The sequence below is a fragment of the Peromyscus eremicus genome, chromosome 6 (assembly GCF_949786415.1).
Source record: "Peromyscus eremicus chromosome 6, PerEre_H2_v1, whole genome shotgun sequence".
Lineage (NCBI taxonomy): Eukaryota > Metazoa > Chordata > Mammalia > Rodentia > Cricetidae > Peromyscus > Peromyscus eremicus.
Genome location: NC_081421.1, coordinates 62605597 through 62623717, shown reverse-complemented (window position 1 = coordinate 62623717; position 18121 = coordinate 62605597). Strand labels below are relative to the sequence as shown.

General features: G+C 51.8%; 1 protein-coding gene across 2 annotated transcripts in view; it reads right to left on the bottom strand.

Annotated features, from left to right (window-relative positions):
• Positions 1 to 2194: 2194 nt before the first annotated feature.
• Smg5 (SMG5 nonsense mediated mRNA decay factor) overlaps positions 2195 to 18121 on the bottom strand; it is a 30377-nt gene continuing 14450 nt past the window's right edge. The window contains exons 8-22 of one of the 2 annotated variants that reach the window (XM_059265604.1): positions 17190 to 17315; positions 17022 to 17090; positions 16070 to 16281; positions 15446 to 15583; positions 14685 to 15287; positions 12436 to 12611; positions 11445 to 11520; positions 10694 to 10869; positions 9064 to 9222; positions 5891 to 5950; positions 5399 to 5558; positions 4942 to 5032; positions 4112 to 4186; positions 3635 to 3773; positions 2195 to 3491 (exon numbers count right to left, since the gene is read on the bottom strand). In XM_059265604.1, the coding sequence (XP_059121587.1) occupies positions 3408 to 3491; positions 3635 to 3773; positions 4112 to 4186; positions 4942 to 5032; positions 5399 to 5558; positions 5891 to 5950; positions 9064 to 9222; positions 10694 to 10869; positions 11445 to 11520; positions 12436 to 12611; positions 14685 to 15287; positions 15446 to 15583; positions 16070 to 16281; positions 17022 to 17090; positions 17190 to 17315 (2344 nt within the window). In that variant the 3' untranslated portion in view covers positions 2195 to 3407. Of the gene's footprint in view, positions 3492 to 3634; positions 3774 to 4111; positions 4187 to 4941; positions 5033 to 5398; positions 5559 to 5890; positions 5951 to 6220; positions 6393 to 9063; positions 9223 to 10693; positions 10870 to 11444; positions 11521 to 12435; positions 12612 to 14684; positions 15288 to 15445; positions 15584 to 16069; positions 16282 to 17021; positions 17091 to 17189; positions 17316 to 18121 lie in introns of those variants that run through there. The other variant, XM_059265605.1, reaches the window with a different exon arrangement.

Below are 18121 nucleotides of genomic sequence, written 5' to 3'. Positions count from 1 at the left end.
TGTCTGGGCCCACTTCACTGTGCTGTCTGGACCAGGCTAGGGGCCCAAGCTGGGATCTAATCTCTGACCAGGACACCTGGTCCAAGATCCCCAGGATCTGAGGTTGCTAGGCAGGAGGCTCCAAAAGCAATTTCAGCTGCATCTCAGAAGGCATCCCTGCTTTGCCCTTGGTGAATGTTGGTCCATCTGGGAAAGACAGACCAATCGACACAACAATGTGGGAGCCCGTTTTGAGGTTCCTCATGACTTTACCCAGCAAGTCTGCATAGAGAGGATGACTGGACCATGGGCCTGAGTGCAGGTGTCTGAGATGGTCTGCACTTGGCTGTGCTGGGGGGAGGTCTTTTGATCCACCCCTTGGCATTTCTATAAATACCTTAGGGTGGAGACAGTCAAGGCCCGTTGGAATAGGTTCTAGGCCCTCTAGAGGCTATCCTTTATTTTCTATCTGATTATCTCCACAGTCTAAATCTTTCTAATATTTCCTGCTGCTTGCACTCAAGAAAACTCTGGGGAAACTGTGGGGTTGGTGGGTAAACACCCCACACGAGTTGCCAATCCAGTGGCGCTAGGTATAAAGAACCTTAGCTTCAAGTCTCATTTCTTATTCCCCCTGGAGGGCACCAAACTAGGCCCAGGCAGTAGATTTCTTAACACTGTTCTGTAAACCAGGAATGGTGATGCTTCCTGGGCTCTCTATCCCAGAATGGAAGGAACCACCAAAGTCCAAGGCCAGGTTGGTTGTACAGCAATTTAGAAGCCTACCCGAGTTCCCTGGACTCTAAACCACAAGTGTTGGTGATACAGTTCAGTGGTAGTGATGTTATAAAGGACTAATAGATTAGGAGACGTTAAGTCACGTGAATTGAATTTAGCTAAAGGAGCACTACCTCCAAAGTACCCCAAAGGTTAGTAATCTAACCAGGCCTGGTGAGATAAGTGGGTGCTAGGATGTAAATGTTTACACACCAAGAGGGACAAGCCATTAGGCTGTCTCATGACAAAGAGACAGTGGTTTATGGGCCACCTAAAGCAAACCTCTTACAAGGAAGCTTAGGGCAATGGAGGTCACAAGTGTCACTAAGTCCAGGTCCACCATTAAGTCTTCTTTGCTGTATCAGGAAAAACAAAATTCTGCCAGGTGGGCAAGACCCTGGGTAAAAACTATTCAAAAAAGAGAACACTGGCCTGTTGGTTGTGGCACACGCTTTTTAAAATTTTTTCCCAGAGCTGAGGACCGAACCCAGGGCCTTGCGCTTGCAAGCTCTACCACTGAGCTAAATTCCCAACCCTGGCACATGCCTTTAATCCCAGCACTTGGGAGGCAGAGGCATTCGGATCTCTGCAAGTTGGAGGCCAGCCTGGTCTACAAAGTTTCAGGACAGCCAAGACTTACACAGGGAAACCCTGTCTCGAAAATAAAAAACAAAACACTGGCTAGGCATAGTGGCACACATCTTTAATCCCAGCACTTGGGAGGCAGAAGCAGGAGGATCTCTGAGTTCGAGGCCTGCCTGGCCTACAGAGAGTTCCTGAACAGCCAGGGCTACACAGAGAAACCAAACCCTGTCTCAAAAAACCAAACCAAACCACTTGTATGCTTAAAAAGTTCTGGCAATATGTTCTGTCTTTGCTGTGTAAATCTACCTGCTTAAATGCTTAGACTTGCAGTCTCCTGTTCCTGTTTAAATTAAGTGCAACCTGGGGCTGGGACCTGAAAGAAACTTGATGACAGTGTTTGTGGCATGTAAAGTATAAATATGTCAGTAAAATTTTCTGTTCAAGGTCCATTTTGTGTGAGTTTGAGTATTTTGCCTAGATGAATCCACACCATGTGTGTGCCTGGTGCCTGTGGAAGCCCGAAGTGGATGACATCAGATCCCCCGGAACTGGGTTATGGATGGCTGTGAGCCACCATGGAGTGCTAGGACTTGAACTTGGGTCCTCTGCAAGAAATAAGTGCTCTTAGCCACTAAGTCATGTCTCCAGCCCCATCAAGGCAGACTCTTATTTGGGCCTTAGTCTCAGTTGGCCAGGTGCTTAAGAGGTCTCCTTTTCAAAGTGTGCAGTGATTTCCCACTGAAAAGGCGCATCACTCTCTAACAGTAGAGTACTTCCAAACACATCAGGTTCCCCGCCCCCATTCCCACCCCCAGGGGGCTCCAGTACAGAAGGCACAGCAGACAGTGTGGGCTTGGGGGAGGGGTCTTTATTAAGTGATGCTTGAGTCTCAAGTCTGCCAGAATTGGAAATGGGATAACCCCACCTGTCCCCTGGTTTTCCCAGCCCTCTGTCTTAGTGGAAGGCAGGAAGCCAGCTCCTCTAAGCACAGCCAAAGCAGCTAGGCCAGTTGGGGTAAGGAGGGGAAAGATCCCAGCCCAGCTGTGCTCGGCTTCCAGGCTGAGGGGTGGACCTGGGGTAGCCATGGCCAGAGGCTCCCCTACAGCTCTGCTCTCAGGGCACCAGTCTGCCCCTGAGCTCCTCATGATCTCTGCCCCTGTGTCACTTGACACTCCAAAGCCAGCCCATGTTAGCCCGCCACGGCTCTAGTCCTGGGGATGGGCAAGGAGGGTAGTTCAGGGCAGAGGCCCTGAGTAAGCAGCTTCCAGGGATCTTGCCTCTCTGCCACCCTTCCTCCAGCCCTCCCTGGATGGTGAGAGGGGTGGCCTTGGCCCTCACTCCTTCCTTGGCACCCTTTACCCCAGCACAGCAGCCAAGAGCACCAAGCACAGTGACTGGAACTGGTGGAGAAGGGATGACCACTGGCATATAGCCAGCCAGCCCACACCCTAAGTGGGCCTGGAAGCTGGGCAGCAGCAGAAAGGAAGTGGGGCCTTGGAGTGTGCAGCCCCTACTCTGTGGCGTAGGCCATTTCAGGCCCTGCTTCCCTAAGAGCCACCACAGCCGGCTCCAGGGCTGCCCTGTCCCCCATGGGAGACGAGGGAGAGGGTCCTTGAGGATGGGCAGGGTCTGCAGAGAACTGTGCAGACACTCAGTATCTCCCAACTCTTCCCTGAGAGCCAGGGGCCCCAACTCGCAGCCCCACCCCCCCTGTATCTTGGGTGAAGACAGGGTCCTTCTCAAAGTCCAGGAGCTGCTCCAGTGGAATGCAGGCCCGTGCCAGCCCCGCCCCGGGGACACAGGGCTAATGTGGAAGGGGCCAGGGGTCCGCAAGCCACTCCTATTCCAAGCCCTCCTCACGTCCCTGATTCCGCCTCAGCAACAGCCCATCCTCCCGCTGGCTCCCGGGCCCTCCCTGCAGCCTCCGTGCAGCTGGCCTGCCTTCCTGTTGGCCTGCTTGAGTCTGCGTGTGGGGGGGGGGGGGTGACTACAGGTGGTGGTCCTGGTTGCCAGAGAGAACAGGAGAAATCTGGAGTCAGCCCCACTGCAGGGCCTGTGGGCCAGTCTCAACCAATCTCCTTCCACTGCCTGTAGAAGTCCAGCACATTCTTGACATCCACACTGGCATGGGCAGCAGCTTGCAGGGCAGCCTGTGGAATGGTGGAGGCGGGAAGATGAGGGAGGGCCTGACCTGACATGGTGGGAAAGGGGCAGCTTCTCTGGAGCGGGTGTGTGTCTGAAGATGACTCCTAATCTCTTCCCGACTCCATTCCCCACCTCACCAGTGACCTACCTGCATGGGCCCCGACAGCACACTGGGGTTGTCCAAATGAAGGCCTGTGATGATGGTCACCATGCCACTCGGGTCCTCCTCCCCTGCCCCTTGGGCCAGAGTTAGCTGTCTGCAGCTGTCCAGAATCTTATAGAGAGTCCTGAGAATGTGGGGTAAAGGGAACAAGACCAGACATGACCATAATCTACACATGAAAATCTCCACGCGACAGGGCAAGCTAGAGCCTGGGGAGCGTCAAGAGACAAGAGCCAACAGGCAGCTGGTGGCAGTGGGTCCAGAAGCTGGCCCTGGAGTACGTGCTGGGAGATGTAGACAAGATGTTGAGTACAGGCGTCTCTGGGCTAAAGTGACTGAGATCATGGGAGGGCCCTGGTAGGTTATGCTGGCCCATCCTGCTCCAGGGGTAGGGGTAGTTCACAGAGGGGCTGGCAGAGTCAGCTCCTGACAGTTTCTGCGGGGAGAGGGCTGACACCTTACCAGGCATCTGCATCCTGCCTCTTCAGTTTATGCCGCTCAAAGCTCTTTCCCACCTCCTTCTGGCAGCGAATGTATCTGCAAAGGAGACCGCAGAGGTGGAGAAAAGGACAGGGAGGGCACTTCACACAAAGCAGGCCATTGTGGCTGGGCAGGGTGTGTCAACTCAGGGAGACAGGGTAGCTATGTCCCTCCCATCAGGCTGTTTGGAACCATTTTGAAGTAGCTTCTTGGATGCCAGGCTGGCTTTCTCTACTGATAACATCGAGTTTCTGGTTTTTCCCAGGGGAGGAGCTGGGAAGGCAGTAGAAGCAGATGCTTTCAAGTCAGAGCTTCTAGGGGTGACCTCCAAACAAACCAGCCTTGTGTAGCTTCCTGGCCAGGCAGGCCAGAGGCAGGGTAGAGGAGGAGCTCTCTCCTCTCCCGCTCCCTCAACCCCAAAGGCTAGGAGGGTGGGGTCTGGGCTGAGTTTCAGCTTCTCCCTGGGTGGCTTAAACAGCCTCCATAGTGGACAAATAGGGAGCCTGCTCCTTCAGTCTCCAACTGAAGCATAACAGCTCCTTCAAAGGAGCCGCGGCCTGGAGCTGGGACCCAACTGCTACGTTCTTCCAGCAGGTGCTATCCGAACTCTGCCTCAGAGACACAGGGCAGCAGCTCTGCCTCCTCAGGGCTTTCAGCTCTTCTAGCCTCCTAGTCCTAGCAGCTGAGACCCCCCAAAGCGGCACAGGAAGCACTGACGAGGCCCCTTACTTGCAGGAAGCCAAGAGCGCCTAAGTACAGCTAGATAGCGGCCCCAGGCTGCACAAAGGCCCCAGCTAGACCTAGGCTCTCACCTGTTTCCTTTTTTAAACTCTGCCTCCAGGTACCGGATACCATCCCGGGCCCCTGGCTGTTCCTTCTTCAGCAAATCCAGGCCATCAATCACTAGTAGGCAGGGTGGGAATAGGTAAGGACAAGACAGTAAGCTCAGACTGTAGACCACGCTGCAGGAGGTGTCTACAGGGAATGGGAGATATGTGTAGGACTGTGATGCCCACAAGATTCTGGGAATGTCTTTGAAAATGTGACCAGCCAGCAACGTGCTTGACAACTCACCAAGCACTTCCACTTAGGTTTCTCATTCACTTGCCCATATCTTTTGCAGTGATGTTTAGCACAGATGCCTATGCTGAGGCTGCAGTTCACAAATGGTAGGACTTGACCAAGACCACATATACACTGGACATCAAATAAGGCTTTCTCAATCCCAAGGCACACACCAGCTGCACCCAACCTTCCTGATAAACTCACCTGTCCTGGGAATGATGATGATAAAGCGGCCACTCGTGGCCAGCTGGCGGATGAGAGGGAGGTGGTAGCACAGGGCCTGGGTGTCAGGGATGAGGTAGGGAGACATGGCTGACTGGGCCTTGGGCTGCTGCAGGCTCCCTTCCAGCTGGGAGACCTCGAGCTGGGAAGAAAAGGCTGAGTGGCGGGAGCTGCACAGAGCCCAGCGGGCCGGGTCGAGGAGACAGTAAGAAGACACTAGGCCAGTGTTAAGGCGGCTTTTACAGGGCTCCTCCTACTGCTGCTGGGACAGAGGGGTCTTTCTACCAGTGACCTTGAGGGTAAAGTGGGCGAAATCGGGGTAAAGAGACAAAGAAAGCAGAAGGAAGGCTGAGCATCAGGGAGAATATTCCGGAGGCCAAGAGCGAGCTCTTGGAGGAGTGGTCCAGAGGCACGGCGGGAACACCTGAGGACGGACAGATGGACCAGGAGGAGGGGGGTGTGCACACTGCGCACCTGTAACCGTAGCTGAGCCATGTCTCTCATGAGCCTGTTCCGCCGAGCCTCCTCCGCCGCCTACAAGGAGACACAGCTGTGAGAAGAAGGGCCGTGTCCCTCCTCTGGAGTCCAGAGGACTAGATACACAGTTTGTGGGAGGTCCCGACACTCCTGTTCCAGGAGGGGAGGAGGGAGGCACGGAAAAGGAGTCTTTTCTGATTGCTCTACACCCCTGAGACTGACCCAGGGAGGGTCACGCCCGTTAGAGTCCTATGGAGAGGAGACAGCTGAGGATTTCCAGCATGTATGACAATGCCTGCTGAGCCTTCCTTCGGCTCTGACCTCGGTTCCTCGGCTCCTTCTAGCCAGGCCCCCCTCAGGGGATACCAACCACACACCCCCTTGCCTGCTCTCCACCTGCCCGTGCTGTCCAGGACACACATGCACTGTCTGTGTCCAGCAGCCCCGTCCACTCTTCTCTGGGCAGCCTTCCGCGGCTGCTTGGTAAGTGAATCACTGACTGTCAAAATTAGAACACTTCAAGTGGCTTATGTCTGTCCCCTCTCAGCACATACATCCAGTGAACCTCTGACTACACACCAACATCCTTCCCTTACCTCAAGAGCACAGGACGCTCTAATCCACGCTGTCCTGGTCTCCTTGATTAGTCCCTGCTCTCTCACAAGAGTCCCAACAGTTCTCCAAAACTGCCCGGTGCCCACCGTCACCGTATCTGGAATTCTTTCCGTTTTCAAAATGAAGTTCCAAGCCCTTCATACATCCCAAATGTGGACAAGGGTGAGACCTCTTTCCTGTGAGGTGACTGACCACCACTGAAGGCTCTTAGGTGAGCCAAGTGTGTCCTCAGACGCCATTCTAATGACACCAAACCAGACAACTCTATAAAGTGACTGGTTAGTTCTCTTCAAACAAGTCAGGGAGGTAAAAAAATGTGCAAAGCTGAGGATCCGTTAGAGACTTAACCAATGTCACGGAGGGGGTCACACAGAATTGGTGGAGATGGATAGTCCACAGTTAAGAGTACACACCAACTCCAGTTGCTCAGCTTTGATAATTATCCCAGGGTTATACCTGACTCGCTCCTATCCTGCAGACTCTTGCATGGTTAAGAACTACCCTGCCCCAAATGCCAACCATGCCCCTTTGAGGGGCACTGGTAGAGGAGGAAAGAAGAACCAAGCTGACAAGTCACATCCTGACAGGCTAGCCAGAAGACAGAAATGGAGAACACAAACTAGACAACATCCCCTCTTCTTCACTGAAGAACTGAGCCTATAAACCCGACTGTTTATGTGACATCGTCCCTGGGAAACTCCGAGATCCAGAAAGGGGCTCAAGGCCTGAGGGATCAGTGCTCGTGAGGAATCACCTGAATGCAGGAAGGGGAAAAGCCCGTCATCACCAGTTCAGCAGCTCAGACAGATGTGGGTCTGCTGGCCTCGAGGGAAAACCTCTCTTCAGAAGGGCCAGTGAGAGAGTTCCTAAGCCTGGCAGCCACTTGGCAATGGGACAACAGCTCCTGGCAAGCATATGGGCTGCACAGAACAGTCAGTTTGAATGCTCATGGTTGGCACCAGGCATGGTGGCATACGCCTATAACCGTAGCATGGCTAAGAAGTCTCAAACTGAAACAAACCAGAGAACTCAAGTTTTCTCTAAGACGTCAGAGCCCTGGTCCCCAACTTGACTTTGGTGTCTTGGAACTGTCCATAGTCTTCCCAGACATAAAATGAAGATACAGGCACCCATGCCACAGGAAGGCTGTGGGTGAAATGACAGGGCACTTGCAAAACAGATTAAGCACACAGACTGCTCAGTGTGTGACAAGAGATGGCAAACTTGGGGTCAGTCAGTGACAGAGGCAGAGTAGGAAGCAGGGTGGCCTGCAGCATCCAGAACCACACAAGAAGGTACTCACTGGCCCCTGTCCCTACCTCTTTGGGAGCTGTGAGTTAGAGAAAATGCCTACAGAAATTCCAACTGTCTTGGTTTGTTTGTTTGTTTATTTATTTTCGAGACAGGGTTTCTCTGTGTAGCTTTGGGTCCTGGAACTTGCTCTGTAGACCAGGCTGTCCTCGACCTCACAGAGATCCACCTGGCTCTGCCTCCGGAGTGCTGGGATTAAAGGCGTGCGCCACCACTGCCTGGCAAAAGCTTACCACCTTTTTTTTTTAAATTTTATTTTATGTGCATTGTTATGAAGGTGTCAGATCCCCTGGAACTGGAGTTACAGTTGTGAGCTGCCATGTGGTTGCTGGGAATTGAACCTGGGTCCTCTGGAAGAGCAGCCAGTGCTCTTAACTGCTGAGCCATCTCTCCAGTCCCCCCAACAGTTTTATTTTAAAGCTGTGTAACTTCCCTCACTATTTTTGTAACCCCACCTCTGTCTTCCTGTACCAGGATAACAATAAAAGCCTTAACACAAAAGCTTGCTTTTAACAAAATGTGCTTGTACCTAAGGCAGCAAGGAAGGGAGCTTCTGGGTGAGCATGCTCCCCTTTTCAGCCTGTCAAAGTGTCCACAGCAATGGGACTCAGAGGGTCAGGAAGCTGCCAGGTCAGAGGAGACTGGCTGACACACAAGGAACTAATTCTCATGCCTGACACCCACACTCCAGCTCAGGAAGGACAACACTGCCGGGGCTGCACATGCCCAGAGAGACGCACACTAATGCTCACGGAGCGGATGGCCCACAAATGAAGAGACCGCCATATTTACTGCTTAACCCCAGTGTCTAATGAACTGACAAGCCTGACAGAGTGAATTCTCAGTGTTTGTGCTGAGCATTACAGGCCACTGCTTGCTCTCTGGATGGGACTACATCTGAAACAAGAGTTCCTCCATGTTTAAACTCCCCATTCTGTTCCATTCCCCAGTCTTAACCTCTGGTGAAAAGAAGGCGTGGGAACACCTGCTGCGCATCAACAGGCAAGGAGCCGACTGGCACCATCATTCCATCTTCTCACCTACCCATACACAGCCAATTCTATGGATTCCTGTCCTTGAGTATCTCTCATGCCCTACCTAGCAGCTCCACCCCTCAGGCCTTGCTGGGCCTCTGAACTGGCTTCCTGGTTCTTCTGAACTACCTGTGCACCTGAGCCCCCCGCTTACTGCTTCTTCAGGAAGCCCAGTGGGAAGAGTTCCCAGGGAAGGGAAGGCTGACTCACCATACGGAACTGGGCCTGAGCCTGCTGCAGCAGGCTCTCTTGCTCAGACTGAGCGATGCTGACGAAGATGCCGACCTCTGGATTGAACTGCAGGATGCTGCCTTGTAACCGAGCAACAAAGTGCCCGAAGCTGCGGATGCAGCAGACGCGCACCACCGACTGGGGAGAACGGAGACAGCTAATCCGAGGAGGAGACTCTCAGCAGCTCCCTCAACAGCCCTCCCCCTCCCCCTCCTGCCGCCCCGCTAACCCAGCCACCTCAGCAGCAAGGGCTCCCTGGAAAGGCATGTGGTCTGTAGAGTAGGCAAGGGCACCAAGATGCAGACCCACTAAGCACTAACTGTAGAAAAAGAGAGGCTAGCGGGACAAGGAGACTCCTAGGAGATGAGAGGGCCAGTTCTTGGGCTGAAGAGAAAGTAAGAGACAGTGGGAGTGGGGCTGAGGTTAAGAGCTCAGTGTAGCTCAGTGGTACAACGCCTGCCCAGCAGGTGTGGGGCCATGGGTTTGATCCCCAGTACTCCAAAAAAAAACGAAAAAAGGGAAAAAAGGCAGCAGCCCAGGAGTGAGGAGGCAGGTTCTAGAGCCATCTCTCCTAAGGCTCTTAGTGCCTCACATGTAAAACGAGAGACACATTAGGATCACACCTCTCAATTTTATTTATTTCTCTCTATATCTATCTATCTATCTATCTATCTATCTATCTATCTATCTATCTATCTATCTACTTACTTAATAAGTATACAACATTCTGCCTCCATGTCTGCCTGCAGGCCAGAAGAGGGCACCAGATCCCACTACAGATGGCTGTGGGCCACCATGTGGGTGCTGGGAATTGAACTCAGGACCTCTGGAAGGGCAGCCAGTGCTCTTAACCTCTGAGCCATCTCTCTAGCCCCACACTTCTCAATTTTTTTTGGTCAGTAAAGCCCTTCTTTATGCCCCTCAGATAAAAATCTGGCCTACCTTAAAATATAAAAACAGTCGGGTGGTAGTGGCGCACGCCTTTAATTCCAGCACTCAGGAGACAGAGGCAGGCGGATCTCTGAGTTTGAAGATAGCCTGGTCTACAGAGCAAGATCCAGGACAGGCTCCAAAACTACACAGAGAAACCCTGTCTCAAAAAAAAAAAAAAAAAAAAAACAAAAAACAAAAAACAAACAAACAAATACATATAAAAACAAGTGCAGCCATGCTTCTCTGGTTGTGGAGAAAGCAGCCAGGAGAAAGGCTGAGGAAACGTGGTAGCCTGTCTGCTTGGCTTCCCTTTGCTGCCCCCAGATGGCCTATGTGGTAATAGACTCAAGAGAGAAAGCTGCTGACCAAAGTGGACGGACCAACCGACCGTTATGTTCTCCAGCTCTGCCAGTCAGGCAGATGTTCAGTTCTAGCCTGACCCAAAGCAGCTGAAAAATTCCAAGTCCTGACTGAGATGCTCTGCCCTCAGCAGACAGAGGGAAGAAAGGAAATACTACTAGCAGCACCCCTTTGGAAAGATGCCTGTCAAGGTAAGCCTGGAGCCTGGAGGATGGATGTCCCCGGTCTACGAAGGTGTCCTGCCCAGCCAAGGAACCCTGCTTTGCTGCGGTGCGTGATGAAGGCCTGGCCTTGTGGCAGGAAGCAAGTCCCTTACCTCCTCTAAAGCACTGAGCAGCGGCCGATCTGCATCGAAGTTAAAGCGTCTATGAGCAGTTCGGAGAGGAGGTAGGTTCCGCAGCGCCATATCCTCTGGGAGCAGCAGGCTAGCAGGGAGGTCAGGCAGCTCACAGCCTTCAAGGAGACCCTGGACTTCAGGACACAGGGCCAGGCCTAGGCAGAAGGAGACTGTCAGAGCACTGCCCTGGGGAATGGCCACAGGAAACACAAACCTCCTACAGGATGACCAGGCTGGTGAGGCAGGACGGCCCTAAGACGAACGGTAGATGGAGGGAAGGAAGAGACACACCGGGCCACGCCGGTGGAGCTCTAGGACAGCAGAGCTGGAGCCAGAGGAGAAAGCAGGAGGAGAACAAGGACAGTGAGCCTGGGGAGGAAGCTCTTGGTGAGTCTCAGCAGGAAGAACAGCAGGAGTTTTCTAGTGGGAAGGGGGTAGAGCGATGACCTGACCAGCGATGGTGTCAATCCTCAACGCCTACAGGCAGCACGGTGAGGACACGACAGCCTGGCGCCTCTGCTCTCACCAGCCCGTTCCTTCCCCGGGAGCACACCTCCTCGCACACAAGACCACCAGCTCAGTAGGAGCAGTGTTGGTGTGGAAACTACACTGACTGCTAGCTATGTGCTAGGGAGGCTCCTTACCCCCAAATCTAAGTTAGAAGAGGGGGACCAACCAGGTTTGATGGGGCCAGTAAGAGAGAAGGAGAATAGTCCTAGGGCCCACTCACCAGAATCCTGGAGTTCACCAGCTGCTGGCAACAGATTCAGCAACACAGACAGGCGGTTCCACAAACTTTGAGAGCTCTGGGGAGAAAAAGAATACCTCCAGACAGAGACAGTACAGGAAAGCGAGGCAGGTAGCACACCGGGGCCTTGTGTTCTGAGACTCAGAGGGACTGGACAGCAGATTAACAAGAGGAAGTGCATGCAGGATTGGGAAACTGGATCAGGTTAGAGCAGGCAGTGTGGCCCCAGGAGGAGCTTTGGAGACTGGGAAAGAGTGAAAGCAAGACCCATGAGCTGGCTTCTCCTGTCTAATGGACACTCACAGGGAAGGACAGGGCTCTTCACAGTAAACAAGACTACAACACCGGGCATGGACTGCAGCAAGCTCAAGACTGAGGCTCTGATCCGTGGGGGCGCAGGCATGGCCCCACCCAGCCCCTATGGCAGCAGTCTGACAAGACCAGCTCCTAAGAGTGCCTCTCGAAGCCACAGCCTCTGCCTGGAACAGCCCAACTTTGCCCCAGTTTTTGTATCTGTTGCTGTCCTCTACTGCGCTGTCCTTTTTTTCCTTCGAGACAGGGTTTCTCTGTGTTCCTGGCTGTCCTGGAACTCACTCTGTAGACCAGGCTGGCCTCAAACTCACTGAGATCTGCCTGGCTCTGCCTCCTAAGTGCTGGGGTTAAAGGCGTGTGCCGCTGCCACCACTGCCCAGCCTTTGATGCCTTTCTTTCCTTTGTATTCTTTCATGTTTACTGAGTCTGGCCCCCAACATTTCCCACAATGTCAGCTATTAAGTCAGCTTTGGGAAAATAAAGCGGAATTGGCAACTTCCTCTCCCTCCCCTGGACATAGGTTCTTGGAGGGAAGAGCTCACGCCCATTCCTGCCAGGCCAATCAGGTTCTTGGCAGACCACAGACAGGCTACCTAGGCCCCTTCTGATCTCACACCCTTCCAACCTTGTGGACCTGACCATGTGGGATGTGGGTAAACACCTGCGCACAGACGATGATGAGGTCAGGATTGGTCCGCAGCCAGTCGAGGAAGACCTTCACAGCAGGAAGGAGGCCCTCAGCCATCAGGGCCTGCAGCTTCTCCTGAAGGCTGCGCTCATTGCGACACGAGCGGCTGCTGGACTCGCTCCCCTCCGACTCAGAGCCATCCTCAGAGGCTGGGGTGGGGCAAAGGAGAGAAAACCGGGGTAAGCAGTGAACAGCATTTGGCAACAGGCCTCCATACTCTCAGAGAATGTTACCACCCACTCCACCCACCTAGAGTCTCAGTCACTGTCAGACCCCTGCCCCGCTGTACCTGGCCACTGATTTTTTTTTTTAAAGATTTATTTATTTATCATGTATAGAGTGTTCTGCCTGCATATATGGCTGCAGGCCAGAAGAGGGCACCAGATCTCGTTACAGATGATTGTGAGCCACCATGTGGTTGCTGGGAATTGAACTCAGGACCTCTGGAAGAGCAGTCAGTATTCTTAACCGCTGAGCCATCTCTCCAGCCCCCAGGCCACTGATTTTTAAACTAAGAGCTTCATGCTGGGATTAAAAGTGTGTGCCACAACACCTGACCTTGTTTAAAATTTCTTAATCTCAAAAGTTCCACCCCATGCCAGGCACTGTGTTAGGCATTAGGAACACAAACAGAGAAGATATATTATATTTAGTTCTCCTAAAGCTCAGTCTATCTCAAGACAAGTAAGCCAGTAAAGTCTCACCAGACAGGAGAGGGTAGAGGCTGCAGTGGAGCAGATGGTACAGGTTACCCACAAGGAGAAGATGTCACTGGCCTCAAGCAAATGCCAGATTAAAAAAAAAAAAAGAAATATTTCGGGGAGGTGGTGGCTCACACCTTTAATCCCAACACTGGGGTGGCAGAGGCAGGCAGACCTCTGTGAGTTCAAGGCCAGCCTGGGCTACAGAGTGAGTTCCAGGACAGTGAGGACTATACAGAGAAATTTCGTCTTGAAACAAAACAACCAAACAAACAAAAACTAAAAAAAAAAAAAAAAAAAAACAAAAACAAAAACAAAAAACAAAAAAAAAAAAAAAACAACCAACTAAACAAACAAAAAACAAGTGGTGGCCTTATTAAGGCGAAAAAGGACATGCTTCTGCATCCTTCAGACAAATGGGGCACTGTATACGAAGTCTGGAGGTTAAAAACAGCATTTAGGCCAGACGGTGGTGGTGTACACTTTTAATCCCAGCACTTATGAGGCAGAGCCTGGTGGATCTCTGTGAGTTCAAGGCCAGCCTGGTCTACAGAGCGAGATCCAGGACAGACACCAAAACTACAGAGAAACCCTGTCTTGAAAAACCAAACAAGCCGGGCGGTGGTGGCGCATGCCTTTAATCCCAGCACTCAGGAGGCAGAGGCAGGTGGATCTCTGTGAGTTCGAGGCCAGCCTGGGCTACAGAGTGAGTTCCAGGACAGGCTCCAAAGACACACAGAGAAACCCTGTCTCGAAAAACCAAAAAACAAAAAACAAAAAAAAAAAAAAAACCCAACCAACCAACCAAACAAACCCAACAAAAAAACAGCATTTAGAACAGGGCCGGGCTAGAGATACGGCTCGGTGGTTAAGGGCACTGGCTGCTCTTCCAGAGGTCCTGAGTTCAATTCCCAGCACCCACATGATGCTCACAACCATCTATGGTGGGATCTGATGCCCTCTTCTGACATAAAGTCAAGAGAGCACTCATATACATATAAAATAAATGAACCTTAAAAAAACAAACAACAAAAACAAACAAACAAACAAGAACAGGGCTGGCAGCTCTTCCACTACAGATTGCTAGGCTGAAGGCAAAAAAACACCCTAACCCCTGGGGATGCTGCCCAGTGGTTAACACATGACCAGCATGCAGGAGCTCCTAGGCTGGCTGCACAGTAGTAGAAAAAGAAAAGACAATACTAAAACAGTCTAGCCTAGAGCTTGACATAGAACAGGCTCCACAGGTGCTGCTGTTGAAGAATGCTCCCTCTACAATGATGATACTTGAGTGACAGGAACACTATGTCCAGCTTTAGGGACCCCTGGGGGGAGCTGGATGCCTTGAGGGAAGAAAATACAATGGCCGACAAGGAGGAAAGAGCCCAAAGCCACAGGGCAGTGTGGTGGAAAAGGACTCCTGATAGCAAAGCACCAAGGGTGAGGTCACTCTAAGAGAAGGTGGTCTCTCACAGCCATAGTATAGAGATGTGCACCCAAGCAGGAGGCAGACTCAGGTACCTGGCTCTAACGGCTTGTCCACATCTCCGTTGACACAAGACCTGGGACTGGACACACTGTTGGGTTCCGTGGTGGGCTGTAGGAGCAGGTTGCTGAAAGTGGGGGCCAGTCGGAAGCAGCGCTTCGTCTGGAACATCTGGGTGGACATGGCCTGGAGATTGCTGGCAATGCTTGCCTCACTGGGGCCCAGAGGGCCGTTGAGGGAATCAGGAACCTCTGACCTGGCCTGAGGGGGCTCCAGAGCTGGAGACCTTGTCCCCTCTTCATCCTCCATGTCCTCCAGGTCTGAGCGGGACTCCTGGCTGTTCATTTCTGAGTCTGTCTCTGCATCAAACGCAGTGCCCCGGCCTTCCAGGCTCTTATCAGAGCCGCTGTCTGAGCCGTCACTGGCCTGGGCAGAGTCACGGCTCGAGTCTGATTCAAAACCTTCACTCAAGTCGCTGTCGTCACCAGCTTTAGGAGGATGGTGGCGGCGACGGCGACGGAGACAAGAGAGTCGGGAGTGCTTACGGTTCTTTCTACCCTCCTCAGTTTGAGGCACCACAGTGGGAGGCTCAGGCTCCGGCTCCTCCTTTTCTAGTGGTTCTTTTGACTCTGGTTCATCTGTATACAGGTGAAAGTCAGGGGAGACGAACTGAACAACACTAGACCTGTAAGCTGGAACACGCCCTCTCCCACCAGCTCTCCCACAGTACGCAATTCCCTCCTTATTCCCCGAGTCCATGCAAACTTTCCAGTCCCAGCCCGCCCCGGCCTCAAACCTGTGCCATCACTCTGAAAAGCCGAGACAGGGTTCTCGCCCTCTTCCAGCTCCGCCTGCAGCCGTATGTTGACATGATTGACGAGGTGGGAGAAGAGGGCCAGGGTGAAAGCAATGGCTGCACTATACTGCTTGGATCCTAGAACCAGGAGAACAGGAGTAAGCATCATCACGTCCAACTTGTCTTACCTCTCTCAGTCATCCAATGGGCCAACTACTCCTCAAAGCTGGTTCTTGACAAAGGTTTCTCGAGTCTCTTGAATAGTATCCACCTTCTCACAAACTAGAATATACCAGCTCACCCCACACTTTTCATGTAGGTGTATCTTCTTGCCCTAGCTTATCTCGCTCAAGCTTTGAGACTGTTCCTGGTAACCCAAGATTCTTGGCATCTAGCACCGCCTCTCCCACTACCTCTGCCAGAAAGGTTTCCAGATTCTTCCTAAGTGCCCTGATACCAAGGCCTGGGCCCTGGAGAGTACATGACTGTCTATGGAGGAAGTCCATTGGTAGGCTTCCTCGGCCTCCCTCTACACACATACGCAAGGAAGGGACTACTTGTGGAAGGAAGTCTTGTCACACTGCCAACAGGACAGTGGGGAGCAGAGGGACGCCGTACGAGTACCTGCTCTCTTTAAACTGTGCACGCCCATAAGGCAGATGATGGCCATCTGAAAGATGAGGAGGTCAGGGAGGTAAGCATATCCACTTTCACATTCTTCCTCATCCTCGTTCATTAGGCCAAGGTTGGGTGAGGAGGGCAGGTAGAAGAGACAGAGGTTGAAGTCCTCTAGGACTGACTGACAAAGTGAGGTCAGCTCAGAATCCATGGAGCAGCTATGGGGAGGAAGAGGGACAAGCGATGTCAGTGATGGTGTGGGGTGGCACAGAACCGACAACCAGAATCAGAGACTAAGGATGTAGCTCACGTGTTGGCCAAGAACGCCTAAGGCCCTGGGCCCAACCCCTGGCACACCCAACAAACACGTAAGTCACCTAGGCATGATAGTACATGGCTTTAATGCCAGCACTTAGAAGGCAGAGGCAAGCAGATTTGATAATTCAAGGCCAGACTGATACATATAGGCACACAGTGAGTTTCAGGCCAGTAACACCATTTTTCAAAATAATAATAATAATAAAAAAAAGAGGAAACACTAAGGGATCCTATGGAGACTATGGGGACTTGAGAGTGGGGAGACACAGACCAATGTCAAAAGATAAAACTGTCTAGTTTTTGAAGTTGTCTAGTGTGAGCAAGGCCCTGCTTCAACTGATAAAAACAACAAACAAAATAATGACTGTTTCAGACCCCACATGAAAGAGGGTTAAAAGCCCCAGGAAAGGCTGTGGGTGTCTATTCAGTCAGTCACTACTTCAGCATCTAGTAAGCACTCACTTGGTGTCAGCCAGGATGGGCCCAGACACAACCGTGAGGGACGCCGAAGATGAACTGACTGGTGAGCCTTTCCCACAGAAAGCACAGTGCAGCAGATGCTCCTTCCTTGACCCATGTAAGGAGCAGCCAAGGCAGGGGCTTGCCTGACCCCATCCTGTTCACACTCACTCCTACTCACCTGCTTTTGGGCTGTAACAGGCTTTGTAGGTACATGAAGTTCACCAACAACCTCTTAATGTCTTTACATCTGGAACGAGAGGAACCCAGAGTACACGTTGAATGGTCTACAGTCTCTGTGGTCGCACTGCAGCCACCACAAACGTCCCTCCCCTCAGGCCCCACTGACCGCTTCTTGCTGGGGGACAACTTCCTGGTCTCAGACTTCTTCAGCTGATGGTACATTTTGGTTGCCTTGTCATACAGCCTCTTGAGGTTCCCATAGGCTCCCTCGAAGGACACCTCTGACTGGATGCTGAAGGAGAAACAGGGGTAAACTACTGCATCTGGACAGGGAATAGGAGGAAATGGGAAAGGTCACCTGCTGGGACCTTAAGAAGCTATTACTAGTAAATAGAGGGGGTTTCAGCCTCAACTTCTTTGTACATATTTGGAGTATGGACACAGACAGATGGACATGGACACAGACACACAGACACAGACACAGACACAGACACAGACACACACACACACACACACACACACACACACACACACACGTACAGGTTCATCCAAGTAAAGGTATTATTTTCCTTACTTTCCTCTCTATATAAAAGGGAGCAATTAATCCTACTTTGTTACAAGTTTAACTTACCATCCCTTAAATATATTATCTCAACTTGCAAACAAGGCAGCACCCTATAAGCATTTACTACAACTAAGTATATTTATCTGCATTCTTTGTTAATGCTGCAACACCTAATCTGGGTCAGGCACACAGCATACCCCAATACTATCTACACACAAGATAAGGAAAAGAGCCTGCAAGAACAAACTACCCAAGGTGCTTACACACCTGGCACACTGTAGGCTCCATCTTCAATGCAAACCTATTTCACTACAAAACCAACAACTTTGGCACTATGTGACATGTTTATCTTGTTTTGTTTTTTTTCCCTTGAGACAGAGTCACATAAGGCTGGCCTTGAACTCCTGCTCCTTCTGTTTCCAATTCCTAGATCCCACAAGGGAGTTCACAAGCATTTATAACTCTAGTTTCAGGGATCTGATGCCTTCTTCTGACCTCCTTGTGCATCAGGTACAAATGAAAATAAAGACATA